We start from the raw sequence: 25234 nt of genomic DNA, 5'->3' as shown, positions 1-25234 counted from the left end.
GAGCCGGAGAGGGGGGTGGGGTGTGGGGGTTAGATGGTCGGGGGAGTACCCGATCTGGAAAGGGGGCCAATGATGGAGGAGCTACCCCCTTTCCTGCGTGAGATGAGTGATCTTCCTGGCTGCCCTGCCCCCCAACCCATCCCTGACCTCCTCTTGCCAGGCAAAAAATTGAAGTTGAGCAGGAAATGGCCCTTCTTAAGTGGCCAATAATTTGTCACTTAATGCCTTAATTGGGGCAAGGGTGGGCAGGCTGCCCTAGGCCTCACATGCCCCGTAAAATTGCGGACAGGTCAGGGGCAGGCGGTAAGGCCACCCAGGGAATTTTACAGGCCCTGCCTGCAAACCCGCCAGCAGGGACCATATAATTCTGCCCCAGGTTTCTGGGAGGGGGTTATTAATTGAACCTCATAGCTCTGACATCAAACTTCTGAGAAATCACCCTCTAGCTTAGGTTGCTAGGGAAACAGAAGCTGATGGTTGAAAAATAAACACCAGGCTGGGAAATCAAATTTCAGCCAGTGGTCAGAACAGGATAAAGGCTCTGAAGAGCTGTTTGAGCAGTCCAAGCATGCTGAGGAGCTGGTTGATTTTTAGCAGAGCTGACCATATCATGTACCAGGATGTTATTGAGTTATCATTTAAAGGAGGCTCTGGGGAAGCAATGCATTAGGACTGCCATGAACCTTTTTTGATCATCGTATCTAACATAACAACATAAGAAATAAGAGCAGGAATAGGCTATTCGGCCCCTCAAGCCTGCCCTCCCATTCAAAAACATCATGGCTGATCTGCTCCAGGCCTCAGCTCCTCTTTCCTGTAAGCTCTTCATAGCCCTCAACTCTCCAATATTTCAAAAATCTATCTACCTCCTCTTTAAATACTTTCACTGACCTAGCCCTCACAACTCTCTGGGGTAGAGAATTCCAGACATTCACTATTCTCTGAGAGAAGAAATTCCTTCACATCTCAGTTTTAAATGAATGTCCCCCTATTCTGTAATTATGTCCCCTAGTTCAAGATTTCCTCCCTAGTGGAAACATCTACCCTGTCATGCCCCCTCAGAATCTTGTACATTTCAAGAAGATCACACTTTATTCTTCAAAAGTCTGCTGAATAAAGGCCTAACCTGTTTAGCCGTTCTTAATAAGTCAAACCCTTCATCCCAGGAATCAGCCAAGTGAATCTCTTTTGAACTGCCTCCAATGCCAGTATATCCTTTCTTACTGTACACAGTACTCCAGGTGTGACCTCACCAACACCCTATACAGTTGTAACAAGACTTCCCTATTTTTAAACTCCAACCCCTTAGCAATAAAGGCCAAAATTCCATTTGCCTTCTTAATTACTTGCTGTACCTTTTTTAAAATTCATTCATGGGATGTGGGCTTCGCTGGCTGAGCCAACATTTATTGCCCATCCCCAGTTGCCCTTCAGAAGGTGGTGGTGAGCTGCCTTCTTGAAACGTTATAGTCCATGTGGTGTAGGTACACCCACAGTGTTGTTAGGAAGGGAGTTCCAGGATTTTGACCCAGCAACAGTGAAGGAATGGCGATATATTTCCAAGTCAGGATGGTGAGTGACTTGGAGGGGAACTTCCAGGTGGTAATGTTCCCCTCTATCTGCTGCCCTTGTCCTTCTAGGTGGTAATGGTCGTGGGTTTGAAAGGTGCTCTTGAAGGTGCTTTGGAAGGTGCATGCCAACATTTTGTGTTTCATGCACAAGAACACCCAGTTCCTTCTGTGCTGCAGCCTCTCCATTTAAATAATAGTCTGCCTTTTGATTCTTCCTACACTTTCCTATGTTAAATTCCATCTGCCAAGTTTTTGCCCATTCCCTCAACCTATCTATATCCCCTTGTCCCCTTATGTCCTCATCACAACATGCCATCCCACCTATTTTTGTATCATCAGCAAATTTGGATACATTACACTCTGCCCCCCTCCTCCAAGTCATTAATATAGATCATAAATAATTGAGGCCCTAGGACTGATCCTTGTGGCACTCCACTAGTTATGTATTTCCAACCTGAAAAAGACCTATTAATCTCGATTCTCTGTCTTGTGTGTGTTAACCAATCCTCAATCCATGCTAATACATTACCTCCAATATGTGAGCTCCTATCTTGTGCATTAACCTTTTATGTGACACCTTATCAAATGTCTTCTGGAAACCCAAATACACTGCATCTACCAGTTCCCCTTTATCAACTCTGCTTGTCATGTCCTCAGAGAGCTTTAGCAAATTTGTCAAACATGATTTCCCTTTCACAAAACCATATTGACTCTGTTTATGTTAAGCTTTTCTGAATGTCCAGCTATTCCTTCATTAATAATGAACCCTAGCATTTTCCCAACAACAGATATTAGGCTGACTGGCCTAAATTTCCTGCTTTTTGTCTCCCACCCTTTTTGAACAGGGGCGTCACATTAGCGGTTTTCCAATCTGCTAGGACCCTCCCGGAATCCAGTGAGTTCTGGTATATTTTGACCAATGCCTCCATTTTCTCTGCAGCCACTTCCTTTAAAACCCTTGGATGCAGGCCATCAGGTCCTGGCGTCATGTCTGCTTTTAGTCCCATTAGTTTGTCAAATACTTTGTTCCTTGTGATAGAGGCTGTTACAAGATCTTTCCTCCCATTAGCTCCTTGCTTATTTGGGATGTTTATAGTGCCCTCCACCATGAAGACCGATGCAAAATATTGGTTTAAATTATCTGCCATTTTCCTGTTCCCCATTATCTGTTCTCCAGTCGCATCCTCCAAGGGTCCCACGCTCACTTTAGCCACTCTCTTTCTTTTTATATATCTGTAGAAGCTCTTGCTGTTTGTTTTTATATTTCTTGACAATTTACTTTCATAATCAATTTTCTCCCTCTTTATTAGCTTTTTAGTCATTCGCTGCTGGTTCCTAAAAAATTCCTAATCCTCTGGCCTATCACTAGTTTCTGCCGCTTTGTATGTCTTGGCTTTTGATTGGATACTCTCCTTGACCACTTTTGTTAACCACGGGTGGTTCATCCTTCTCATCATGTCCTTCTTTTTGACCAGGATAAATTTTTGCTGAGCGTTATGAAATATCTGCTTGAATGTCTGCCATTGTCATACACTGACCTTTCCCATAGACTATTTTCCCTGCCCGCTTTAGACAACTCTTTCTTCATACCTGTGTAATTGCCCTTATTTAAATTGAGGACACTAGTTTGAGATCTGAGTTGCTCGCCCTCAAACTGAATTTGAAATTCTACCATGTTGTGATTCCACCCCCTAGAGGATCCTTAACTATGATATCTCCCTCCTCACCTCAGTACACATTACTAGATCTGAAATAGCCTATTCCTGGGTAGGTTCTGCAACGTATTGCTCTAAGAAACAATCCCTGATGTACTCTACAAATTTGTCTTCCATGTTACTCCTGCCAATCTGATTTGTCCAGTCAATATGCAGATTAAAATTACCCATGACAATTGTAGCACCCTTCTTACACCCCTCCATTATTTCCCCAATTTATGCTTTGTCCTACAGTGAGGCAACTCTTCGGGGACCTATAGATGACTCCCACCCGTGACTTCTTCCCCTTGCTGTTCCTTATTTATATCCAAACTTGGATGGAGTAGAGCTGTTGTCAGAGGCTACTTGATGATCATATCCTGCATGACAAAGAGTATTCTACCAGAGGAAAATGAAGTTGAGAAGGGCTTTGGGATTGCACATAATGCTACTTAAATGTTAACACGGCTATCTGAGAAATCTGAGAGATTTACATTTGTGGTATCAGCTATTTGAAGTGTAATCTAGGGTTTCTAGTTTGTCTGTTAGTTCATGTTTAGGTTGGTTTTGGTTTGATTGTTATAGTTAAAGTTTTAAAAAGTGAAATCTTGCCCATTGGGTTTTTCTGTTGGGGTCATTAATTTATTTCTTTCATGTTATTGGTTTTTATGGGATCATAACAAGCTTATGCAACTCTACCTTGCACCTCTGATAAAGAAGAAGAGGAGCAATAACTCCAACACCACCAGCGCACCAGCAGGAGCAGGAGCAAATCAAGCACTGACTGCCTTTTCCTCAGCCACACACCACATCACAGGACAGAGGGAATAGAGTTAGGGATCCAGATCCAAGGTAATCCAACACAGGGTCTACAGGCAGAGGATAAATTCTCTCGACATGTGTAAATACAAGTGCCTCAGGAGGCTCACGCAGATCTTTGAAGACATCTGCAGCTTCCTGGAACAAAACTTGCTTTCCAATGGACATGCACTGTTAGTGGCGACCAAAGCCATCCTCCCACCCTCTCCTCACCAAACAATCTCACCGGACTCTGCCTCTGCTGAGTCGTGTGCCCTCATCTCCTGCAAGAGAAAGCAGAGGGCTATAAGTACTAGCAATGGCTTGTGTTGAGAGGAGGGAAGGATAACGTTTGTGGAGCATGCCTGTGAGGCACTGGTCCAAGAGGGCAATAGAATGAATGTGAGTGTGAGTGTTGAATGGTCAGTTGGGGATGTAAGGTCCCTGAAGAGAGAGGAATTAATAGAGATGCAAGGTGAATTGACCTGAGTGTGTTGTGCAGGAGAACATTGGGCAAATCAAGGTATGGGCTTGGTAACTGAAATTGCTATGCCACTCCCTTTCCTATCCTTCTGAGGTCTCGGGATCCTCTTGATGCACTGTCCCCACTGTCAGTTCTATTGCTGACTTCTTCAGTCATTTCCATCCAACCCTGCTTGGTTAGTGAAGCTGTCCTCTTTCACCCGTCCTTGAGAGTCCACCTCAGTGCAGTCCTTCAGATCCTGCTGCAGGATCTCCAGGTAAGAATCAGAGATCTGGGGAGCAGCCTTCCTAGGTCTCCTCTCCATTTCTGTGATTACCGCAGCCTCGAACATCCATGTTCTGTTAAGCCACTGTAGCCCATGCTGGGGTCTCTTTAATTAGGAATCCTTCCTTTGACAGATTACACAGGGTTATAGAGGATATATGGCACAGAAACAGGCCGTTTGGCCCAAACCAATCCATGTTGGTGTTTATGCTCCACGTGAGTCTCCTCTTATCTTTTTTCATTTAAATCTGCCATTCTAACCATCTATTCATAGAAACATAGACATAGAAACTAGGAGCAGGGTAGGCCATTCGGCCCTTCGAGCCTGCTCCGCCATTCATTATGATCATGGCTGATCATCCAACTCAACAACCTGCTCCCGCTTTCTCCCCACACCCTTTGATCCCTTTCGCCCCAAGAGCTATATCTGACTCTTTCTTGAAAGCATGCAATGTTTTGGTCTCAACTACTTTCTGTGGTAATGAATTCCACAGGCTCACCACTCTCTGGGTGAAGAAATTTCTCCTCATCTCAGTCCTAAATGGTCTTCCCCATATCCTCAGACTGTGATTCCTGGTTCTGGACTCCGCCACTCAGGAACATCCTTCCTGCATCTACCCTGTCTAGTCCTGTTCTAACTTTATAATTTTATAGGTTTCTATGAGATCCCCCCTCATTCTTCTGAACTCCAGTGAACATAATCCTAATCGACTCAATCTCTCCTCATATGTCAGTCCCGCCATCCCAGGAATCAGTCAGGTAACCCTTCGCTGCATTCCCTCTATAGCAAGTACATCTTTCCTCAGAAAAGGAGACCAAAACTGCACACAATATTCCAGGTATGGTCTCACCAAGGCCCTGAACAATTGCAGCAAGACATCCCTGTTCCTGTACTCGAATCCTCTCACTATGAAGGCCAACATACCATTTGCCTTCTTTACCGCCTGCTGTACCTGCATGTTTACCTTCAGCGACTGGTGTACAAGGACACCCAGGTCTCGTTGCACGTTCCCCTCTCTCAATTTATAGCCATTCAGTTAATAATCTGCCTTCCTGTTTTTGCTCCCAAAATGGATAACCTCACATTTATCCACATTATACTGCATCTGCCATGCATTTGCCCACTCACTGAGCTTGTCCAAATCACAATGAAGCATCTCTGCATCCTCCTCACAGCTCACCCTCCCACCCAGCTTTGTGTCATCTGCAAATTTGGAGATATTACATTTAATTCCCTCATCTAAACCGTTAATATATATTGTGAATAACTGGGGTGCCAGCACCGATCCCTGCTGGAGTCACTGTCTGCCACTCGGAAAAAGACCCGTTTATTCCAGGTAATTCTGTTTTTGTTTTTGTTTTGGATTTCCAGCATCCGCAGTTTTTTTGTTTTTATCCCCGTTTATTCCTACTCTTTGTTTCCTGTCTGCCAACCAGTTTTCTATCCATCTCAATACACTACCCCCAATCTCATGCGCTTTAATTTTATATGCCAATCTCTTATGTGGGACTTTGTCGAAAGCCTTCTGAAAGTCCAAATAAACCACATCCACTGGCTCCCCCTCATCAACTCTACTAGTTATATCCTCGAAAAATTCCAGTAGATTTGTCAAGCATGATTTCCCTTTCATAAATTCATCCTGATTCTGTCTGATTTTGCCACTGTTTTCCAAATGCTCAGCTTTTAAATCTTTTATAATGGACTCCAGAATTTTCCCCACTACCAATGTCAGGCTGACTGGTCTATAATTCCCTGTTTTGTCTCTGCCTCCCTTTTTAAATAGTGGGGTTACATTAGCTACCCTCCAATCTGTAGGAACTGTTCCAGAGGCTATAGAATCTCAGAAGATGACCACCAATGCATCCTCTATTTCTAGGGGCACTTCCTTAAGTATTCTGGGATGTAGATTATCAGGCTCCGGGGATTTATCGGCCTTCAATCCCATCAATTTCCCCAACACCATTTCCTTACTAATACTGATTTCATTCAGTTCCTCCCTCTCAATAAACCCTGCATTCCCCAACATTTCTAGTATGTTATTTGTGTCCTCCTTTGTGAAGACAAAACCAAAGTATGTATTTAGCTGGTCAGCCATTTCTTTGCTCCCCATTATAAATTCCCCTGTTTCTGACTGTAAGGGACCTACATTTGTCTTCACCAATCTTTATCTCTTCACATACCTATAGAAACTTTTACAGTCAGTTTTTATGTTCCCTGCAAGTTTACTCTCGTACTCTATTTTCCCCTTCTTAATCAATCCCTTGGTCCTTCTTTGCTGAATTCCCTTCTCCCTCAAGTGCTTGTCTAGCTTTCTCTTAACTGCATCTATATCAACTACTCCCTGTGGTAGTGAGTTCCACATTCTTAACACTCTTTGGATAAAGAAGTTTCTTCTGAATTTCCAATTGGATTTCTTGGTGACTATCTTAGATTAATGGCCTTTAAGTTACGCTCTTCCACACAACAGGAACCATTCTTTTTGTATCCACTCTATCAGAACCTTTCATAATTTTAAGGATTTCTATAACGTCGTCCCCTCAGCTTTCTTTATTCAAGGGAAAATCTGGCACACGATCTCGCCCACCCTCTCTGATTGGTCAGGGAATCTGGATGCAGGATGTTAATACTGTGGCTCAGTTAAAGAATCAGAGCAATGTCTGCTGGAGATTTCAATCAATTCCCGAACTGGTGATGGTCTCTTGGTTCTGGTAGGGACGAAAATTCCATCCAACAAGGCTGGAACATCCCCTTAAAAGCTGGCAATCATATGGTGCGCATGTCAGGTGCATAGTGTAGAATGAAATGTTTGAATACCAAATATACCCCTATAACTGTTCAGATTAATATAATGATCTAAATTAGGGCAACAATTTAGAGAAAGCAAGGAAATGAACTCCTTGTCAATTAAGTTAGCATTGATGTTAAACTCCACAGCAATTATTCGGCTCTTCAAAACCCAAACTATTTGGTTAACAGGTGATTTCAGAACCCTGACTTACTTGAAGTTCCTGACATTGTCTGAGCCAGAAATGTATAAGTTCAAGGGAAAAATTCTCCCCCCGGTTGGTGGGGATGTGCAGGAGCGGGCGTGCCTCCAATTGGCACCCTCAATTGGGGGCGTGCTGCCATTTTATATGGGTGGGCCAATTAAGGCCCGCCCAGCGTGACGTCCGCCAGGAAGCGCTATGCACTACCTGTGTGGGTGGGAGCGATTCCCTCAGCCAAGAGTGTGCTCTGATCTCCCTGAGGCTAAGTGCTGCCTCAGGGAGATTGGCTCCAAATTAAAAAATGAAATGTTAAACACATGATAGCAAGATTTCTTCGACATGTCCCCTCATGTGACACTGTCACATGAGTTGGGACATGCCCATCACTTTTACTGAAACCTTTATTAAATATTTAAAAACCCTCACGAAACCTCATCCCGCCTATGGATGAGGTTTCATGCTTTTTCTTAAGCCCACCAGGGCTCCTGGCCTGTCCACCAACCCTAAGGTTGGACGGGCAGGTCTATTAATGGTGCTAATTACCTTTTAAATGGCTTCAATAGGCCGTTGATAAGTTGGCGGGGGTGCAGCTGATTTGGCTGTGCCCCTGCCAAACTGAAAATGTTAATGACGCGAGATGACATCGGGAGTTCCGCCCAATGTCATCCTGCATTATTTTATGCGTCAGCGAGCAGGCACCACCCCTGCTTGCCAACCAGAATCATTATATTAGATCATTATATTAATCTGAACAGTTCTCTGAGCCTCCCCCAAGGCTCACTCTAAGATTTAAGCACACAATCTATCTTGACACATCAGCACAGGACTGAAAGAGTGCTGCAACAGCATCATTTAGATGAGACATTAAGCTGACGCATTGCCTACCTGTTCAAGTGAACATAAAAGATCTTGTGGTCTTGTGTCTTTCTTTGAAGAAGTATTAGTAGCTCTTCCACCTTCCTGGACAAAGTTCTACTTTCAACAGACACCTCTAAAGACAGATCAACAAATCATTCCTCTCCTTTGATGTTTGTGGGACCTTGCTGTTTACAAATTGGCTGGCATTTTTGCCTACATAATGACATTGACAGCATTTAAAATATAAATGAATCTTCCGGTCGGGGTGCGGTGGTGGGCCCAACTTGCCGACACGTAAAATGGCACGCAGTGACATCAGGCATACTTCCTGATGTCACCGCGCGTCGTTCTGATCCTCAGTTCAGCAGGCACGCAGCGGAGTTGGCTGTGCACCCGACAGACTGCCAAAAACTTATTAAGACCATTATTAAACTAATTGAGGTACTTGTCTAGACTGCCTGTCCAACCTTAAGGTTGGTGGACAGGCGAAGAGCCCAGGTGGCCTTCGCATTTTTTATAGAACCTCATCCATGGGCGGATGAGGTTTTATGAAGGGTTTATAAATTTAATAAAAATTTTTATTAAAATTCATTGACATGTCCCAGCTCATGTGACACTGTCACATGAGGGGACATGTCAGAAAATTAAAAAAAAATTTTTATTCAACTTTTCAAAATCAAAGTAATCTCCGTGCCTCAAGGAGATTTCTGCGCTCTTTCGCGCACATGCACGAAAGAGCGCAGGCCCCGACTCTCCCTCCTCCCCCCTCCCACACAGTTAGCACTTAGCCTCAGGGAGATCAGTGCGCACTTTCAGCTGAGGGAATCGCCCCCACCCGCACAGGTGGTGCATAGCGCTTCTGGGTGTACGTTGTGCCGGGCAGGCCTTAATTGGCTGGCCCATGCAAAATGGTGGCGCGCTGCCGTTCGTGGGCGGCAATTGGCTACACACCTGCCCGTGCCTGCTCTAAAACCGCCCACCCGACGGGGAGAAAATTCTCCCCAAACTCTTGTAGTGGAGCATTTGAGATTTCCAGAGGACATGGTAACACACTAAAAAATTTAAGTTCTTTCTTTGTTCTTGTGTTTGAAAAAGCAAGTCTTAAGTCTGACACTCGGCTTCACTTCCTGGGTTTTAAAACCAAACCTTTCAAACAGGGCAGGTGAAGCATCGAATGGCAGAATTGTTACAGTGCAGAAGCAGGCCTTTCGACTCATCATGTCAGCACCAGCTCGCCAAATGAGCAATTCACTTAGCGCCACTCTCCCATCTTATTCTTGCACATTCTTCCTTTTCAGATAACAGTCTAATTCCCTTTTGAATGCTTCGATCGAACCTGCCTCCACCATATTCTCAGGCAGTGCATTCCAGAGCTTAACCATTCGCTGCATGAAGAAGTTTTTTCTCATATTACTTTTGCTCCTTTTGCCAATTACTTTAAATCTGTGCCTCCTTGATCTCGATCCTTTCATGAGTGGAAACAGTTTCTCCCTATCTACTTTGTCCAGACCCCTCATGATTTTGAATACCTCTATCAAGTCTCCTCATAGCCTTCTTTTCTCCAAGAAAAACAAACCCAACTTCTCCAATCTATTTTCATAACTGAAGATCCTCATCCCTGGAACCATTCTCGTGAATCTTTTGTGCACTCTCTCCAATGGCTTCACAGCTTTCCTAAAGAGCAGTGCCCAGAACTGATTGCAATGCTCCAGCTGAGGCCAAAATAGTGTCTTAAACAAGTTTTTAAAAATTCACTCAAGGGATGTGGGCTTCGCTGGCTAGGCCAGCATTTATTGCCCATCCCTGGTTGCCCTTGAGAAGGTGGTGGTGAGCTGCCTTCTTGAACCGCTGCAGTCCATGTGGTGTTGATACAGCCACAGTGCTGTTAAGGAGGGAGTTCCAGGATTTTGACCCAGTGACAGTGAAGGAATGGCAATATATTTCCAAGGCAGGTTGTTGAGTGGCTTAGAGGGGGACTTACATGTGGTGGTGTTCCCAGGAATCTGCTTCCCTTGACCTTCTAGATGGTTGAGGTTGTGGATTTGGAAGGTGTTGTCTAAGCAGCCTTGGTGAGTTTCTGCAGTGTATTTGTAGATGGCACACACTGCTGCTACTGTGTGTCTCTGGTGGAGGGAGTGAATGTTTGTGGAAGGGGTGCCAATCAAGCGCGCTGCTTTGTCCTGGATGGTGTCAAGCTTCTTGAGTGTTGTTGGAGCTGCATTCATCCAGGCAAGGGGAGAGTATTGCCTCACACTTCTGACTTGTGCCTTGTAGATTGTAGGGAGTTAGGAAGTGGGTTACTTTCAACATAACCTCCTTGTTCTTGTGCTCTATGCTCCTATTAATAAAGCCTAGGATACTGTATGCTTTAGTGACCACTCTTACAACCTGTCATGCCACCTTCAATGACTTATGCACAAAGGACATCCAGGTCCCTCTCTCCTGTACCCCCTTTATGTGGAGGGCTCAGTCATAATTACAGAAGCAACAAGAAGCAAACTAAAGAAGCAAACAAGAAATCTTCAGATTTCTTAAGCAGAACACAAAAAAATGCAGAAACAGGAATGCGTTTTTTTAAATTACCTTTTTTTACAGACTGTAAATGTGAAAAAATTATATTTGTATTAGGATTGTGCATTTTTAACCGGGAGAGCACAATCTAAAGGCAAACGGCTGTTTAACAAAATTGAGGCTCATGGAATAGTGGGGTCAGTGTCAGTTTGGATAAAAGGTTGGCTTAAGGACACAAAACAACGAGTCATGGTAAATTGCTGTTTTTCAGACTGAAGGATGTCAGATAGTGTTCCCCAAGGGGCAATGTAAAGAACATAGCTTTTTTTGCTATGTACAAATGGCTTGGATATTGGAATACAACATAAAATTTCAAAATTTGCCGATGATACCAAGCTTGAAGGTGTGGCAAACAGTGAGGGTGATAGCAAGCAACTGCAACAGGAAATAGATAGGCGAGCAAATGGGCAGGAAAGTGTCTGAAGTCTGAAGAAGAGTCATGCGGACTCGGAACATTAACTCTGTTTTTCTCTCCACAGATGCTGTTGGATCTGCTGAGTTTTTCTAGCATTTTCCATATTTCAGACTGCCAGCATCCGCAGTATTTTGCTTTTATTTTAGGAAAACGGGAGATGGAATTTACTACAGAGGTGATGCATTTTGGCAGGAAGGTTTGTAAGAAGCAATAGACATGGTGGCAACACTAAACAGTGTGCATGGACAGAGTGATGTGGGGGTTTATCTGCATAGATCTTTGAAGGTGGCAGGACATATTGAGAGAGCATGGGATGTGGGCATCACTGGCAAGAACAGCATTTGTTGCCCATTCCTAATTGTCCATGAATTGCATGGCATCAGCTTGCTAGGCCACTTCAGAGGGCAGTTAAGAGTCAACCACATTGTTAATGAAGCATATAAGATCTTGGGTTTAATGAATAGAGGTATTGAGTACAATAGCAGGGAAGTTATAACGAACTTTAATAAAGCTCTGATTAGGCCAACTCCAGTATTTCATCCCATTCTGGTCACCATACTTTAGAAAGGTTTGAGTGTCCTTGAAATGATGCAGAGGAGGTTTCCCAGAATAGTTTCAAAGATGAGGGATTTTAACTACAAGGTTAGGTTGGAGAAGCTGGAGTTTTTTTTTTGAACCAAAGAAGACTGAGTGGAAATTTGATAGAGGTGTACAAGATTGTCTACCTTAAATAAACATGTCATCAAGAAAAGTGTTACCACTAACTGATAGTACAAGGACTAGAGGCCATAGATTTATGGTTTTGGGCAAGAAATACAGGGGGGATGTGAGGTGGAGCAAGTGGTAATGACTGGAATTTACTGCTTTTGAGGATGGTGGAAGTGGAGATGGTCAATGATTTCAAAATAAAATTGGATTGCCATTTGAAGGAAATAAGGTTGCAGGGCTAAAGGAATAGAGCAGGGAAATGGGACTGGATTGCTCTACAGAGAGCTGGCATTGACTTGATGGGATGAATGGCTTTAAATTAATTGAACTCATCCAAATAATCTCATTATCCAGGCCAACATCCATCCCTCAGCCAACACCACCGAAAATAGATTAAGTGATAATTTATTTTGTTGTTCTTTGTGGAATACACGTTGAAGTTTGTAGTCAAACATGAGGACGAAACATTGAAGTTTGAGTCAACGACAAAACATTGACTATACTTCAGAAGTACTTCACTGGCTGTGAAATGCTTTGGAACATCCTATGGTTGACTGCTCAAGGGCAGATCTGGATACTCTACCTCAAAAATAAAACATTCTGGGAAACAGTAAATGAGTAATTTGGCACCTAAGATGTGGTAAGTATGGCATTCTTGGAGGAAAAATGTGACTTTGGTTCCCAAAACTATCCATCTCTGTGGTTTTCCTAATGTCATTTCTGGTTCTGTTGTGTACTAATTCATAGTGATTGATTTCATGATTAGTCAACAACTCCCTATATTGTATCAAATGACTACCAGGATAGTAGAACATAAACTAGACCAACGGTGGTCTTCTTTTCTTGGACAAATTCTTCTGTTCTTATAAATGAACCCGACTCTGATCTAACCTCAAGCTCTCCATTTCCTCCTACAAAGTCAGCAAAAACCAATCTTATGAATTTTGATTTCTGCAACTAAAATGGAAGTACCCAGAGGCCAGAAATAATAAACGCATGGGTAATTTGAAAAAACCTGGAGAAAAGCTAAGGCAAAAATATGTGCAAAAGTAAAAATGCCAGCAAAAATACCAGAAGCACAAATTCAAGAATCTAAATTGCAGCTGAAAATTGTAAATGCTGACACAAAAGTTTCAGACATAAGTTGATGGTGCAGCATGTGTACTTCCTCAATCATCCATTTTGGAAAGCCATTGTAGGTGCACTGCATATTCTCAGTGAACAAGCCAAGAAATCTTATGTGCGCATCATCAAAATACTTTTCAGAGTCTTAATGAGGCTGGTGTACATTTTGTGTGAGAGGTCTCTGCACAATTATCTCGTTGTGAAATAATGGGCAGAAATAACTGGGTGAAAGGCAGGCTCTAAGTACTCAATCTCTTGACCTGTTTTCATGGGTCCTGTCTATTCTACCTGTAAAGACTGTTAGAAAACCACCCACACATTTTAACCTTACAGGAGTTTTTTCAAATGTCTTTACCTAAAATCCTCCCCTGTGCATCTCGCTTGACTCGCATTTCTTTCTCCTCTTCCCTCCAAAGATATAGTAGGAGGCTAGCTGCAGTAGAATCATTTTTTCCACGCCACACATTTATGTGATGGATTGTTTTGGAGTTGTCACATAACTCAAGTAAGGTCCCAAGTATCAAATTGTGCATGCGCTTTGAACTTGCCTGTGTAGGGAGACAGAAAAATTCCACTTGAAATTGTTCAAATACAATAATTTTTAAAACAAAATTAGCAGAGATTAGAAACAAAAAATTCTTGCCTACAAAGACCTTCAAATTGTATTATTTCTTTTTGTCTTGCTGATACAATCATTCAACCTCAAAAGTTGTAACAGAATTATACAATTCTGACAATAGTGTTAGTACAGTGTACTAACAACATTAAACTAAAGAATTAGAAATGCTAACAATACACATTAATTGTCCATCATTTTTCCCAAATGTGAAGTTGACTGTTAACCTACCTTGGTCAATAAATAAGCTTACGTGCCTTATCAGATTGCATTTATATAGCACCTTTAATATAGAAAAAGGTTGCAAAGTGCTTCGCAGAGGTATAATAATACCTTCTGGGATACAAAGAAAAAGACCCTCAGTGTTTATTGCTCTGGCTCCCTTCCTAATTCTATCCTTAGCATACTTTACCTCCATTAGTTTTACAATTGTGGGAACAAACAAATAAAATCCCACACCACATCTAATGACTATCATCACAGACCTAACTGGGATGTACTGATATTGTGAAAAGATAGGGAAGGAAAAAAAGGGAGGTGAGGTGGTAGCACAGAATAGAGAAGATATTGCAGTGTTGGAAACAGAGAATGTCCTTGAGGGAGCATGTTGTTTCTAGCAAGGGTAAATAAGCCATTGCATTGGAGCAGTGTGAAATGGCCTGCCTAACCTGCTATTCAAATTTGTATGTGCTACTTATTGCGCAAACTTGCAAATGGGCCAAATGGCCTGCACCTTCGGACCTGAAAAATGCCCAGTCTACCTCAAATTACCCTGCAAAGGCAAAGGCCTTTTGGCCAATCACAGTCAATTTGCCAACCAATCAGCATCCTTTTTTCAGGTAGTATAAATTGTTGCAATAATTTGAAATTTGACCTCCTTACGTTCATTCTGAGGAGTGCTAGACAAAAAGCTTCAGCAGCAAGTTTCTCTTTTCAACAATTTTTAAACCAGGTAGGGAAAGGCAAAAATAAACAATAATGGATAATCAAAGAAACAAAAAGAACAAAAAATGTTTAGAGAAACATAAATAGGACACCAGAATCACCACCAACAGTTATCATTCAAATAAAGGGAAGAATGGCTATGATCAGAAATTATTGAACTCAGCGGTGAGTCTGGAAGGCTGTAACGTGCCTAACTGAAAGATGAGGTGCTGTTCCTTGAGTTTACACTGAGCTTTATTGAAACAGTGTACAAGGTCACATGCAGAAAGGTCAGAGTGTGAGTGGAGCCTGTCATTTTAATTCTCTGATCAACTCCCATGTTCTATTAATCTAGTCCACATTACTGGTTACCCATATAAGCCCCCACACAAAATGACTGCTTGTGCCAGCAGCAAATACCTGTGCATTTTCCTTGTCGACAACGGCCAAGTCTACTTGTCATTTTAGATGTTACAGCAAATACACAAACTTTGGTTTGACATTATGTGGTCAGGAGACATGGTGATAATTTTACTCAATTGAACAGTGCAGCTTGGATCGGCCCTACTGCCAGATTCTCTCAACTATGGAAAGATAAGAGTATTGCAGTCCAAATAAGTTTCCATGGCATCAGTGCTGGCTCCTTGAACTTCAGTAAGTTGACCTTCGTTTCATGCATATGTAGAATTCACATTTAAAGTATAACATACAAAGTAAAACCTCACCACTGATACACTTTTTACATAAAGGACAGAATTTTACTGGCCCTCGGGTGGCGGGATTGAAGGCAGGGGTGGGTGGATAGTAAAATAGTGGAGGTCCACGACAGGATAGCTCCCTGATACAGTCCCACTGAAGGGAGGTTTCCCAGCAGCGGATTTTGAGGTGGATCAGCCAGCTGCTACAGCGAGGCAAGCAGCCAACTTGCATAATTAAAGGCCTTACCAAGGGTCATTTTATAGGGTCTTTAACATTTTGCCGACAGTTGGGGGCAGACCCCTGCTGTGTGGGGAGGTTGCCATTTTCATTAAAATGTCCTCCCAGTGGCAATCTATAGTGTCATCAGAGCCAGAGGCTCCATGCCCCACAGCGAAGGTCAAGGGCAGGAAAGGCAGGCCCTGTGGCCTCAACAATCCCCTCAAACAGGTTTGCCCTCCAATGGACAGGCTTTCTCCTTTGGCCATCCTTAATTTTAATTTGAATTTATCTCCATGATTGCCACTCCATCTTGAGGTGCCCTGAGATCGCTGACCTGCCTTAGCAGTGCCCACCTCTCCCAGTGGCATGCTGAGGCTGCAGAGCTTGCTGGCCCTCTGACTGGACCAGCAGCACGGAGAGTCTGTCCATAGTTCTGAATTGGACGGCAGGCCTGCAAGCTACAATTAGGAGGCTGCCAGCTGTAAAATCATCAAGCTGGTCTTGCTGCAGGCAATGCAGGCTCGGGGCCCCCATTTGGTCCTAATGGTCTCAAAGTCCAGTCCCAAATCACTAACACAAACAAACTGCATGATCACTTAGGTTGACTATAGGTTGTTCACCTGCTTGACCTAATGCAAATGCTCTTTCAAGACCATTTCAAGGCCAGTTTCTGCTTACACCACAAAATGGCACAAAATTCAAAGGCACAGGTCCAAATGGAGAATGGTCATAAATCATAGATCTAGAAGAAAATGACCGTACTAGACATACTGGTGTATCAGAGCATGGAAGAAGTTAAGCTGTAGCAGTAGACCTTCCTGCAATTCAAGCCTTGTACTACCCTGTCCTTACATTGGACATCACAGCTTTTGTGATGCTCATGTTGATTTCAGCACCAAGTGGTGATTCTAGAACCTGGATATGTGAAGCTTTGCACATTTCCAGCGTTACATTGTTAATGCTGATAGATGTCAGTATTGCAACATCCTGGACCATGTTATTTGCCATACTAATGTTGATGGTAAAAGCAAACTCTTTACATGCATGAGAGAGTCTATACATTTCCTGCTGAAGATGTTCCTCAGAATGAAATGCTCATGTGGCATTGTCAGCGTGGGGCAACTCTCTGATGAGGACTTGGCACACCTTCGTCTTGGACCTCAGGTGAGCAAAGCTGAACAACTTTCTGTCGGTTCTGGTATGTAAGTAAACACTCTCTGTAGATGATCTTAAGGCATATGATGGGATCAAAGAGAACAAGCAAAAGAGTTCCAGAACACAAACTTGTTTGACCCCACTGCAGATCTCAAAGGGTCCTGATGTTACTCCATCATAGTTGACCTTACTCATTAGTTTTTCATGGAAAGAGATCACACTGAGCAGTATAGCAAAACAGCACCTTGACTGAGAACACCAACCTGCCAGTCTACCAACCCGCCTCCCCAGCACATTCCTCTACAATAGTAAGATCTAGACAACATATGATATTTGCAAGAGAAAAGGTTGAACATTTTCCACTTTTGCTCTCTTTGATGTATCCTCAGTATTCCTTGGCAGGACAAGGTCATCAACTAAGAGGTCCTGGAATGTCTTAATTCAATCAGCATACACTCATTGCTAAGCAAATGGCATCTGGGCTGGCTCAGTCACATTTATCAGATGGGTAACAAAAGTATATCCAAAGACCTTCTGTACCGTGAACTGGCCACTAGGTCGTGACCTTCTGGGCATCCATACTATAAGAACACAAGATATGAAATTAGCAGACATTGGCACTGACAATTAGGAGATAATCGCTGATGGTCATGGCCTCTGGAGGCTGCCTGTTTGAGGGGGCATTGGAAGAGGTGAGCAGAAATGGAAAGCTCAGTTGACCAAGAAGAGGGCTCAGAGAAAACAGAGACCAGTGAATCCTCAATCCACCGTCTTCCTTTGCAGCAAATGCGGCAAAGACTGGCATGCCAGAAATGGGGTTCCTGAGCCACACCAGAAAATACTTAGCACAGTCAAACAGAAGTAGACAGCACCTGACGCCTTTTCAGTGCAATTTGGAAGTACCAATATAGCATATATTTCAAGGAGTGAAATGATTAAGCAGGAGGCAGCAGTCCTGGTTGAGGTGATTCTAGAACCACATAGAAACTATGGACAACCCTACATCACATTATTAATGCTGACAGATGTTGGTATTGCAATATTCTGGACCATGGCATTTGTCTTCCTGATGCTGATGGTCAAAGCAGACTCTTTACAGGTGTGGGAGAATTCATCCATTTGCCTTTGAAGGTGTTCCACGGTATGGAATGCTAGTGTGGCACTATTAGCATAGAACAAATCTCTGATGAATAAGTAATGCGTAAGAAGAGAAGTGATGGTGGCAGAGGAGAAGCAGGGAGTCATTGGCCACACGACCATGATGCTCTGCATTCTTGGAAACCCTGTCACTTTCCATGGGTAAAGTGGCCAATGTATTGTACCTTTCAAGTAAGGCCATTGTTACTTGCTTGATGTGCCTGTAAACAGCTAAATGACTGATTGTCATAGGCTATGAGCAATGGCTTGGAATATTCAGCTATGCCTGCGACCTTCATAACTATGGAAAGGGCAGAGGGACCAAAATTCAATAGTGTCTGAAAACCGGCATGGGGATTGCAATGCGATCTGTTGCTTCTGATGCAGACAGAAGAGCAACTTTGTGCTGCATGCAAATTTGCAAGATATGTAAAGCCAGTGTTAACTGCATTGTTGAGTGTGAACCTCATGAGGGGACCAAGGTTTGTGCAAGTAAAGCAAGTCTGCGTTACTTAAAGCCAGCCTCACCTCTTAAAAGGGAGGTGCACACTGGCAGGAGCAGTTACTAGAAACATAGAAAATAGGAGCAGGAGTAGGTCATTCAGCTCCTCGAGCCTGCTCTGCCATTCCATATGATCATGTCTGATCTTCTGTCTCAACTCCATGCTCCTTTGCTCTCCCCATACCCAATGATACCCAGAAATCTATCTATTTCCTTCTCGAATATATTCAGTGACTTGGCCTCCACAGCCTTCTGTGGTAGACAATTCCATAGGTTCACCAACCTCTGAGTGAAAAGGTTTCTCCTCACTTCAGTCCTAAATGGCCTACCCCCTATCCTGAGACTGTGACCCCTTGTTCTGGATCTCCCACCCAGAGTAAACATCATCCTTGCATCCAGTCTGTCCATCCCTGTCAGAATTTTATATGTTTCAATGAGATCTCCTCTTATTCTTCTAAAATTCAGTGAATACAGGCCTAGTTGGCCCAAGATATATCGGGTATATATAATATATATATATATGTACTATAATATATATTTATATTTTATAATATGCATATTGCAAGGTACTGGAACAGTTTGTGGAAGAAAGTGTGAACAGGAAGAAGAATGAATTATGACACAACAGGGGAAAAAGCATGCTCCAAGGTTCTTGACCCTGCACTGGATGCATTGCAGAGGAAGTGGAGAGGAGGAGAGATGTCATCCATCCTCTGGATGTCAGGAAGCCTTCCAAATAAACTTTGCAAAGGCAGTGGGACTTGATAGCTGTGGTGGTTAATGGCAGCAATTGAATCCTGAGGATCTGAATGCAATGCCATAAAAGGTTCAATGACCTCATACGAATTGTCAAGGTTAGTGAAGGCACCTTCAAGTGCCACAGCCCATGAACTGCACTGCTGAACTCACACACTGCGCTATACCCCCATCACTCAGCTACCACTCAGATCTATCAATCTGGACTCATACCTTATATTCATAGATTCAATTCATCCTCATTTACTCAGCACTACTGAAAGCCTCACACCCACATTTCACAATTTGCATGTGCTTCTAGCTATTCAACAACAACAGCCACATTAAACACTCACTGACACACTTGCCTTTCTCTTAAAGGGCAAGTTGGCATACAACTGGAGGCAGCAGTACCTAACTGGCAGGGGACAGGCACACTTGCATCTTGTTATCTCAAAGGTTGTCATCACTGGAGGTAGCCATCACTGTGGCCATGGCTTGCGGAGTTGTTGAAACCATTGAAAATGACAGTATCTTTATACCTTAAATTTTTTCTCACATCTCACTTCCCTCTCATTCCACAATTCCCTTTGATTTTCAAGATGCAGATGGTGTAAGCATGCACCCCTTACCTTCCACGCCCTCCCCTCAACACAACCCTACCCTCGTGCCTTTCTGCTTTCAGATACCCAAGAACTGCAATGTGGCCAGGAATGGTGGAAGAGCGAGAGGTGGAAGACCAGGAAGACAGTGAAGAAGAAACACTGTCACTTTGTATCAAGCAATGCCAGTCGAAATTAATCAGCAGACAAACTGCAAGTAGTTGATCCCTTTTAACTGATGCTGGTGGAGGAGTCCCACCTGCTGTTGAATGAGTTTTCAGTTGTGCATACTTGAATTGAGGTGACGTTGGCTGGAGCATTAATTTCCAAAATTATACTGCTGGTATCAAATTAGTCTACTTCTGGGGGATGGTCATTGTTTACTATTTTCGTTTGGCAATAGCTCATTAGCCTGAAATGTTAATTCTGTTTCTCGGTCCACAGATGCTGCCTGACATGTTAAATATTTGCAGCTTCCACAGTATTTTGTTTTGGTATCAATGAACTAGTTGTTCTTTTTATAATAATCAACAGCTTCATGATCACTTCCTGATAGTGATTTCCAGATACTTGAAAATAGAATTCAAATTATGAAGAGTCATATTGAACTCAAAAAGTTAACTCTGTTTCTCACTCCACATATTCTGCCAGATCTGCTCAGTTTTTCCAGCATTTTCTATTTTTATTTCAAATTCTCAAACTGCATGCGTGGATTTAAGTTCACAACTTCTGGATTCTTAATCCAGTAACATAACTAACACAGTATCTATAATTTTTTATGCTTACTTCAAGAAAATCTAGGAGAAGAAAAATGCCTCCCATTTCAAGGAAGCTGTCCTCAGCCGTAGAGCATCCAACAATGCAGCACCTGCAATAAATATAAAAGAATTAGATTTCTTCTAACTTATTAAAAATTACTGCTTTCTTTATTCACTGGATGACCAATAAATAGACATACATTTATCCTAGGATTATCTTCACTTTGGAAAAGATATCTTAATTGATCTTAAGTTACAGTGGCTGCATTTCAAAAGTATATCATTGGTTGTGAGGTGCTTTAGTACATCTTGGAGGATGTCGAAGCTATTATGCAAACCCAAGCTCTTACTTTCTTTTCATCACTAATTTCTTTCCTGTCATCCAATTCTGTATTAAAAGTCCCAAAGGCAGTAAAAATGTCAGATCTGAGCAGTTCTGAGGACTAATAATAAGTTGTTGAAGTCAAATCACTTACCATACCTAGTTCTTCAATCACCTTGATTGCTACTTTTAGCTATTATACTCTGCAGCATAATGTGCTATAAAATTCTCTAGGTTGCTTGCACCTTTTATTCTGAAGACAGTAACTCATGCTAGTGTATGGCTTATAGGGAGTAGCAGATTTCAGTGATGCTTTGCTCAAGTTGTAGTCCTTCATATGCAAGCCAGGAGAGCAAGGTGCTTTGATTAAAATACCATTGAGGCCAACTGCTAGTGTTTACCAGCTACTGCTCCCTTCTCCTTGTTTGCTGATAAAAAACAAAGACATTTAATATTCCCACAAATATTGCATGGCAAAATACTTTTGTACATGTGATATCAGAATGATTATCTATCTCCCACATTTGAACAAATATGAGGGGAACTCCTGGCCAGCCTTCATAAGCTTGAGGTCATCCAAAACTCTGCTCCCTGCGTTCTTATTTGCATCAAGTCCGATCACTCTTGTGCTCACTGACATACACTGGTTCCTGGTTAAGCAATGCCTTGATTTTAAAATTCTCAGCCTTGTTATCATATCTTTCCATAGCTTCGGTCCTCTTTATCCCTATAATCTCCTCCAGAACTCTCAGAGATATCTGCAGTATTGAAATTCTAATCTTTTGAGCATTCCCAATTTGAATCACTCCACTATCATAGCCAACTGCTCTACGTGGCTTGATATCATATTTTACTTTCACTCCTGTGAACTGCCTTAGGATGTTTTATTATGCTAAGGATGCTAAATAAATACCAGTTGTTATGACTGTTAAGTACAGTAAGTCCATACAGTATTTATATTTTATTGTCCTTTGCCACTAATGATGTCATATGCTCAGACTGACCTGTAGGAATGAGGTTACTTGAGAATAGATAGACTTTGGAGTATTGTTCAGTGATGCATTAGGGTTGCTCCTGTGAAATTATCTGGCCACTACTGAGGTTGGGTTTGCTCCCTGTTTAGAAAATAGTGTAATGTCTTCAATCTAACTCGACCCTGCATCTAACATGTTTGAAATCTTGTTAATTCCAATAAGGATGGCACTGCAAAAAGATTAGATGTTTTTAATCCTAGGTGGCCAGTCTGAACAATTGCAAGCTTTTATGGGATAAATTACTTTCCTAATTAATTGCACATACATTCTAACCATCAGCATTTGAGTGCTTATTGATAAAAAAAAGTGTGGGATTTAAACTGCTGTGCTGTCCTTAAGTTACACTTAAATGTCCTTTGTACATGTTTGTACTTAAGTTGACTTTCTTTACACTTCTTTTATTTTAGAAAACATCAACATTTAACATCAAATCAAATTTTCATTTCTACTTGCAATGTGTTAAACAGTTATCTTTATTGAACTGTTAATTATTTATTTACAGTAGTGAAAAGGGGATTTTGCAGTGGCAGGCAATGGCTTGGCTGATTAATTGTATGCCTCAAAATACAGTAAAATTTACAAAATTGCAAAAAAAGTTTTCAAAACTAAAGACTTCAACAAGCAGAAAAAAAATGTCCCAGGCATCCATAGGTAACAAGTCTTCTGCCTTGACCATCTGTCCTTCAGGTTTTTGTGTGCTAATGGCATATTCCCAACAATATAAACAAAGGAATATTAGGCATAGCTACACCTTAAGTTACAACATTGTTCCACTTATGTTATGTTTAATGGCTGTTTTTCAGAACTATATAATCAGGGGCATTTTTGAGTTGTAAGTTTTTTAGGGTCTGTTAGTTTTCTGATTTGCCACAGATAAGTTTTGCTACGCCAATTCACAATTATACCGCACTTTTATTTCCTATTCCTCTTTCAAATAGAGCATTAATCATCACAGAGATAGTTATGTTTTACTAAGCAACATTGACCAAACTGAACAGTATTAGTGATGAAAATTCTAAGAACAAATGCAAGGTATTGCTGAAAATAGACATTTTGTTGAAGCTTTTTGTCTTGCACTCATCAGGATAATCGCAAGAATACAATGCCGGGGGAGCAACAACTTTATACTGTATGACAAGAGAATGCTGATTGGTTGGCAAGTGGACTCTGATTGGTAGAGGCATTGCCCTGAGGAATGAACCAGCGAATGACTATCACTTATTTTGTTTAGCTGAAACAGGCGCAACGTGTGTACATGTTCTTTCTGTCTGCAAATTACGGGGCCCTGTGTATTAATATATGTAACTTACAGTACGTGCAAATTTGCTACACTACGAGTCTGACTGACAATCTTAAATTGGTTGTCAGCTTAATTTTTAGCTCACTGAGAATTATTTGGCAAATGTTGTCCAATTGTGGAATCACATCAAATGCTGGACACTGTGTTTTGAGTTTTGCAAGCATGGGCTGGTTGGGTATGGCCTACTGGTAAAAATTAGGTATAGGGCCAACCTGCTCAACCCTTCCTTGTAAGATAACCCCTTAACCTAGAAATCAGAATCGCAAACCTTCTCTGAACTGCTTCCAATGCAAGTATATCCTTCCTCAAGTAAGGAGACCAAAACTGTACATAGTACTGTAGGTGTGGTCTCACCAACACCCTATACAATTATAGCAAGACTTCCCTACTTCTATACTCCATGCCCCTTGCAATAAAGGCCAACATTCAATTTGCCTTCCTAATTACTTGCTGTATCTGCATGCTAGTTGTTTGAGATTCATGTACGAGGACACCCAGATTTCACTGTACTGCAGCATTCTACAGTCTTCCTCATTTAAACAACATTCTGCTTTTCTATTTTTCCTACCAAAGAGAATAACTTCATGTTTCCTATGTTATGCTCCATCTGCTAAATTTTTGCCCACTCACTTAACCTTTCCGTTTGCAGATTCCTTGCATGTAATGTAATGCATTTGGCAGTGGGCCTGTCCGCTGGTTGGAGAGCAGATGGCAACCTGCTGTGGTCATTCCACTACCCTCTGCCAACTTGACTTATTGTCACTCAGGCACTTACCTGGTTGGAGTCAGGGTCCTCACCATCCTAAGGAGGAATTTCTCACTCCCTAGAGTTGCCGATCAATTGGATGCTGGCAGCTGTCCAGTACCAGCAGCACCAGTGAGACTGGTGGCCACTGCTAGTACTATAGCGGGGCCAGGCAGAGGATCAACAATGGAATCCCAGGGGTAAGACAGGTGGGATGGGTTCGCTGAGACTAGAGAGGGAGGCACCAGTGAGGGGAGGAAGAGGGGTTAGTATTTAGGGCAAATAGGGGTCTTCAGCTATGAGGTGGCCCATCCCTCGGCAGGTATCTCCATTGGTCATGGACTGCCCAAGTAGAAGGGATTCCCCCACTAGGCTGCAAAATGCCCACGAGGTTTACCTGAGGCGGTTGCCCACCTGGCATGGCCCTTGTCCACTGCAGGTTAAAAACTAATAGCAATGGGATGAGGGTCTTGGGCAAATGTAAGTTAATTAAGGAAAGGCAGCACGGTGGATTTGTTAATGGCAAATCATGTTTAAGTAACTCGCTTGAGTTTTTTGATGCAGTAACAGACAAAGTTGATGAGAGTAATGGTGTTGACGTGGTGTACATGGACTTCCAAAAGGCATGTGATAAAGTGTTGCAAAGTTAAGCTCATGGAATAAAAGGGACAGGAGCAACACAGATACAAAATTAGTTGAGTGACAGGAAACAGAGGCCTGGATTTTCTGTGCCCATTGGCATCGGTCTTGTTTGGTGGCATGAGCAGACAATATGGCGCGACTGGTTTCACGATGGTGTGAAATCAGTTTGCATTCGTCCGCTCACTCCGCCGAAGGCCGGAAACGAGGCCTGTCATTGGATGTCGGGAACCTCATTGTAATACATCAGCATGTCACTAGAAGGCCAGCCTGTCGGACCCATTCCCCCCCCACACTGGATTGTCCACCCACTCGGCAGGAAGACACACCGACGTGTTTCACAACAGCATATAAGCGACATGAACCTGGTG

General features: G+C 42.5%; 1 protein-coding gene across 1 annotated transcript in view; it reads right to left on the bottom strand.

Annotated features, from left to right (window-relative positions):
* Window positions 1-25234, bottom strand: part of LOC121276004 (cilia- and flagella-associated protein 69-like) — a 153223-nt gene that overhangs the window by 25608 nt on the left and 102381 nt on the right. Inside the window, exons 16-17 of the mRNA XM_041183949.1 lie at window positions 20852-20933; window positions 13832-14024 (exon numbers count right to left, since the gene is read on the bottom strand). Of these exons, the coding sequence (XP_041039883.1) occupies window positions 13832-14024; window positions 20852-20933 (275 nt within the window). The remainder of the gene's footprint in view (window positions 1-13831; window positions 14025-20851; window positions 20934-25234) is intronic.

The sequence above is a fragment of the Carcharodon carcharias genome, chromosome 3, assembly GCF_017639515.1.
Source record: "Carcharodon carcharias isolate sCarCar2 chromosome 3, sCarCar2.pri, whole genome shotgun sequence".
Classification (NCBI taxonomy): domain Eukaryota; kingdom Metazoa; phylum Chordata; class Chondrichthyes; order Lamniformes; family Lamnidae; genus Carcharodon; species Carcharodon carcharias.
This window is presented reverse-complemented; position numbering and strand designations above follow the sequence as displayed.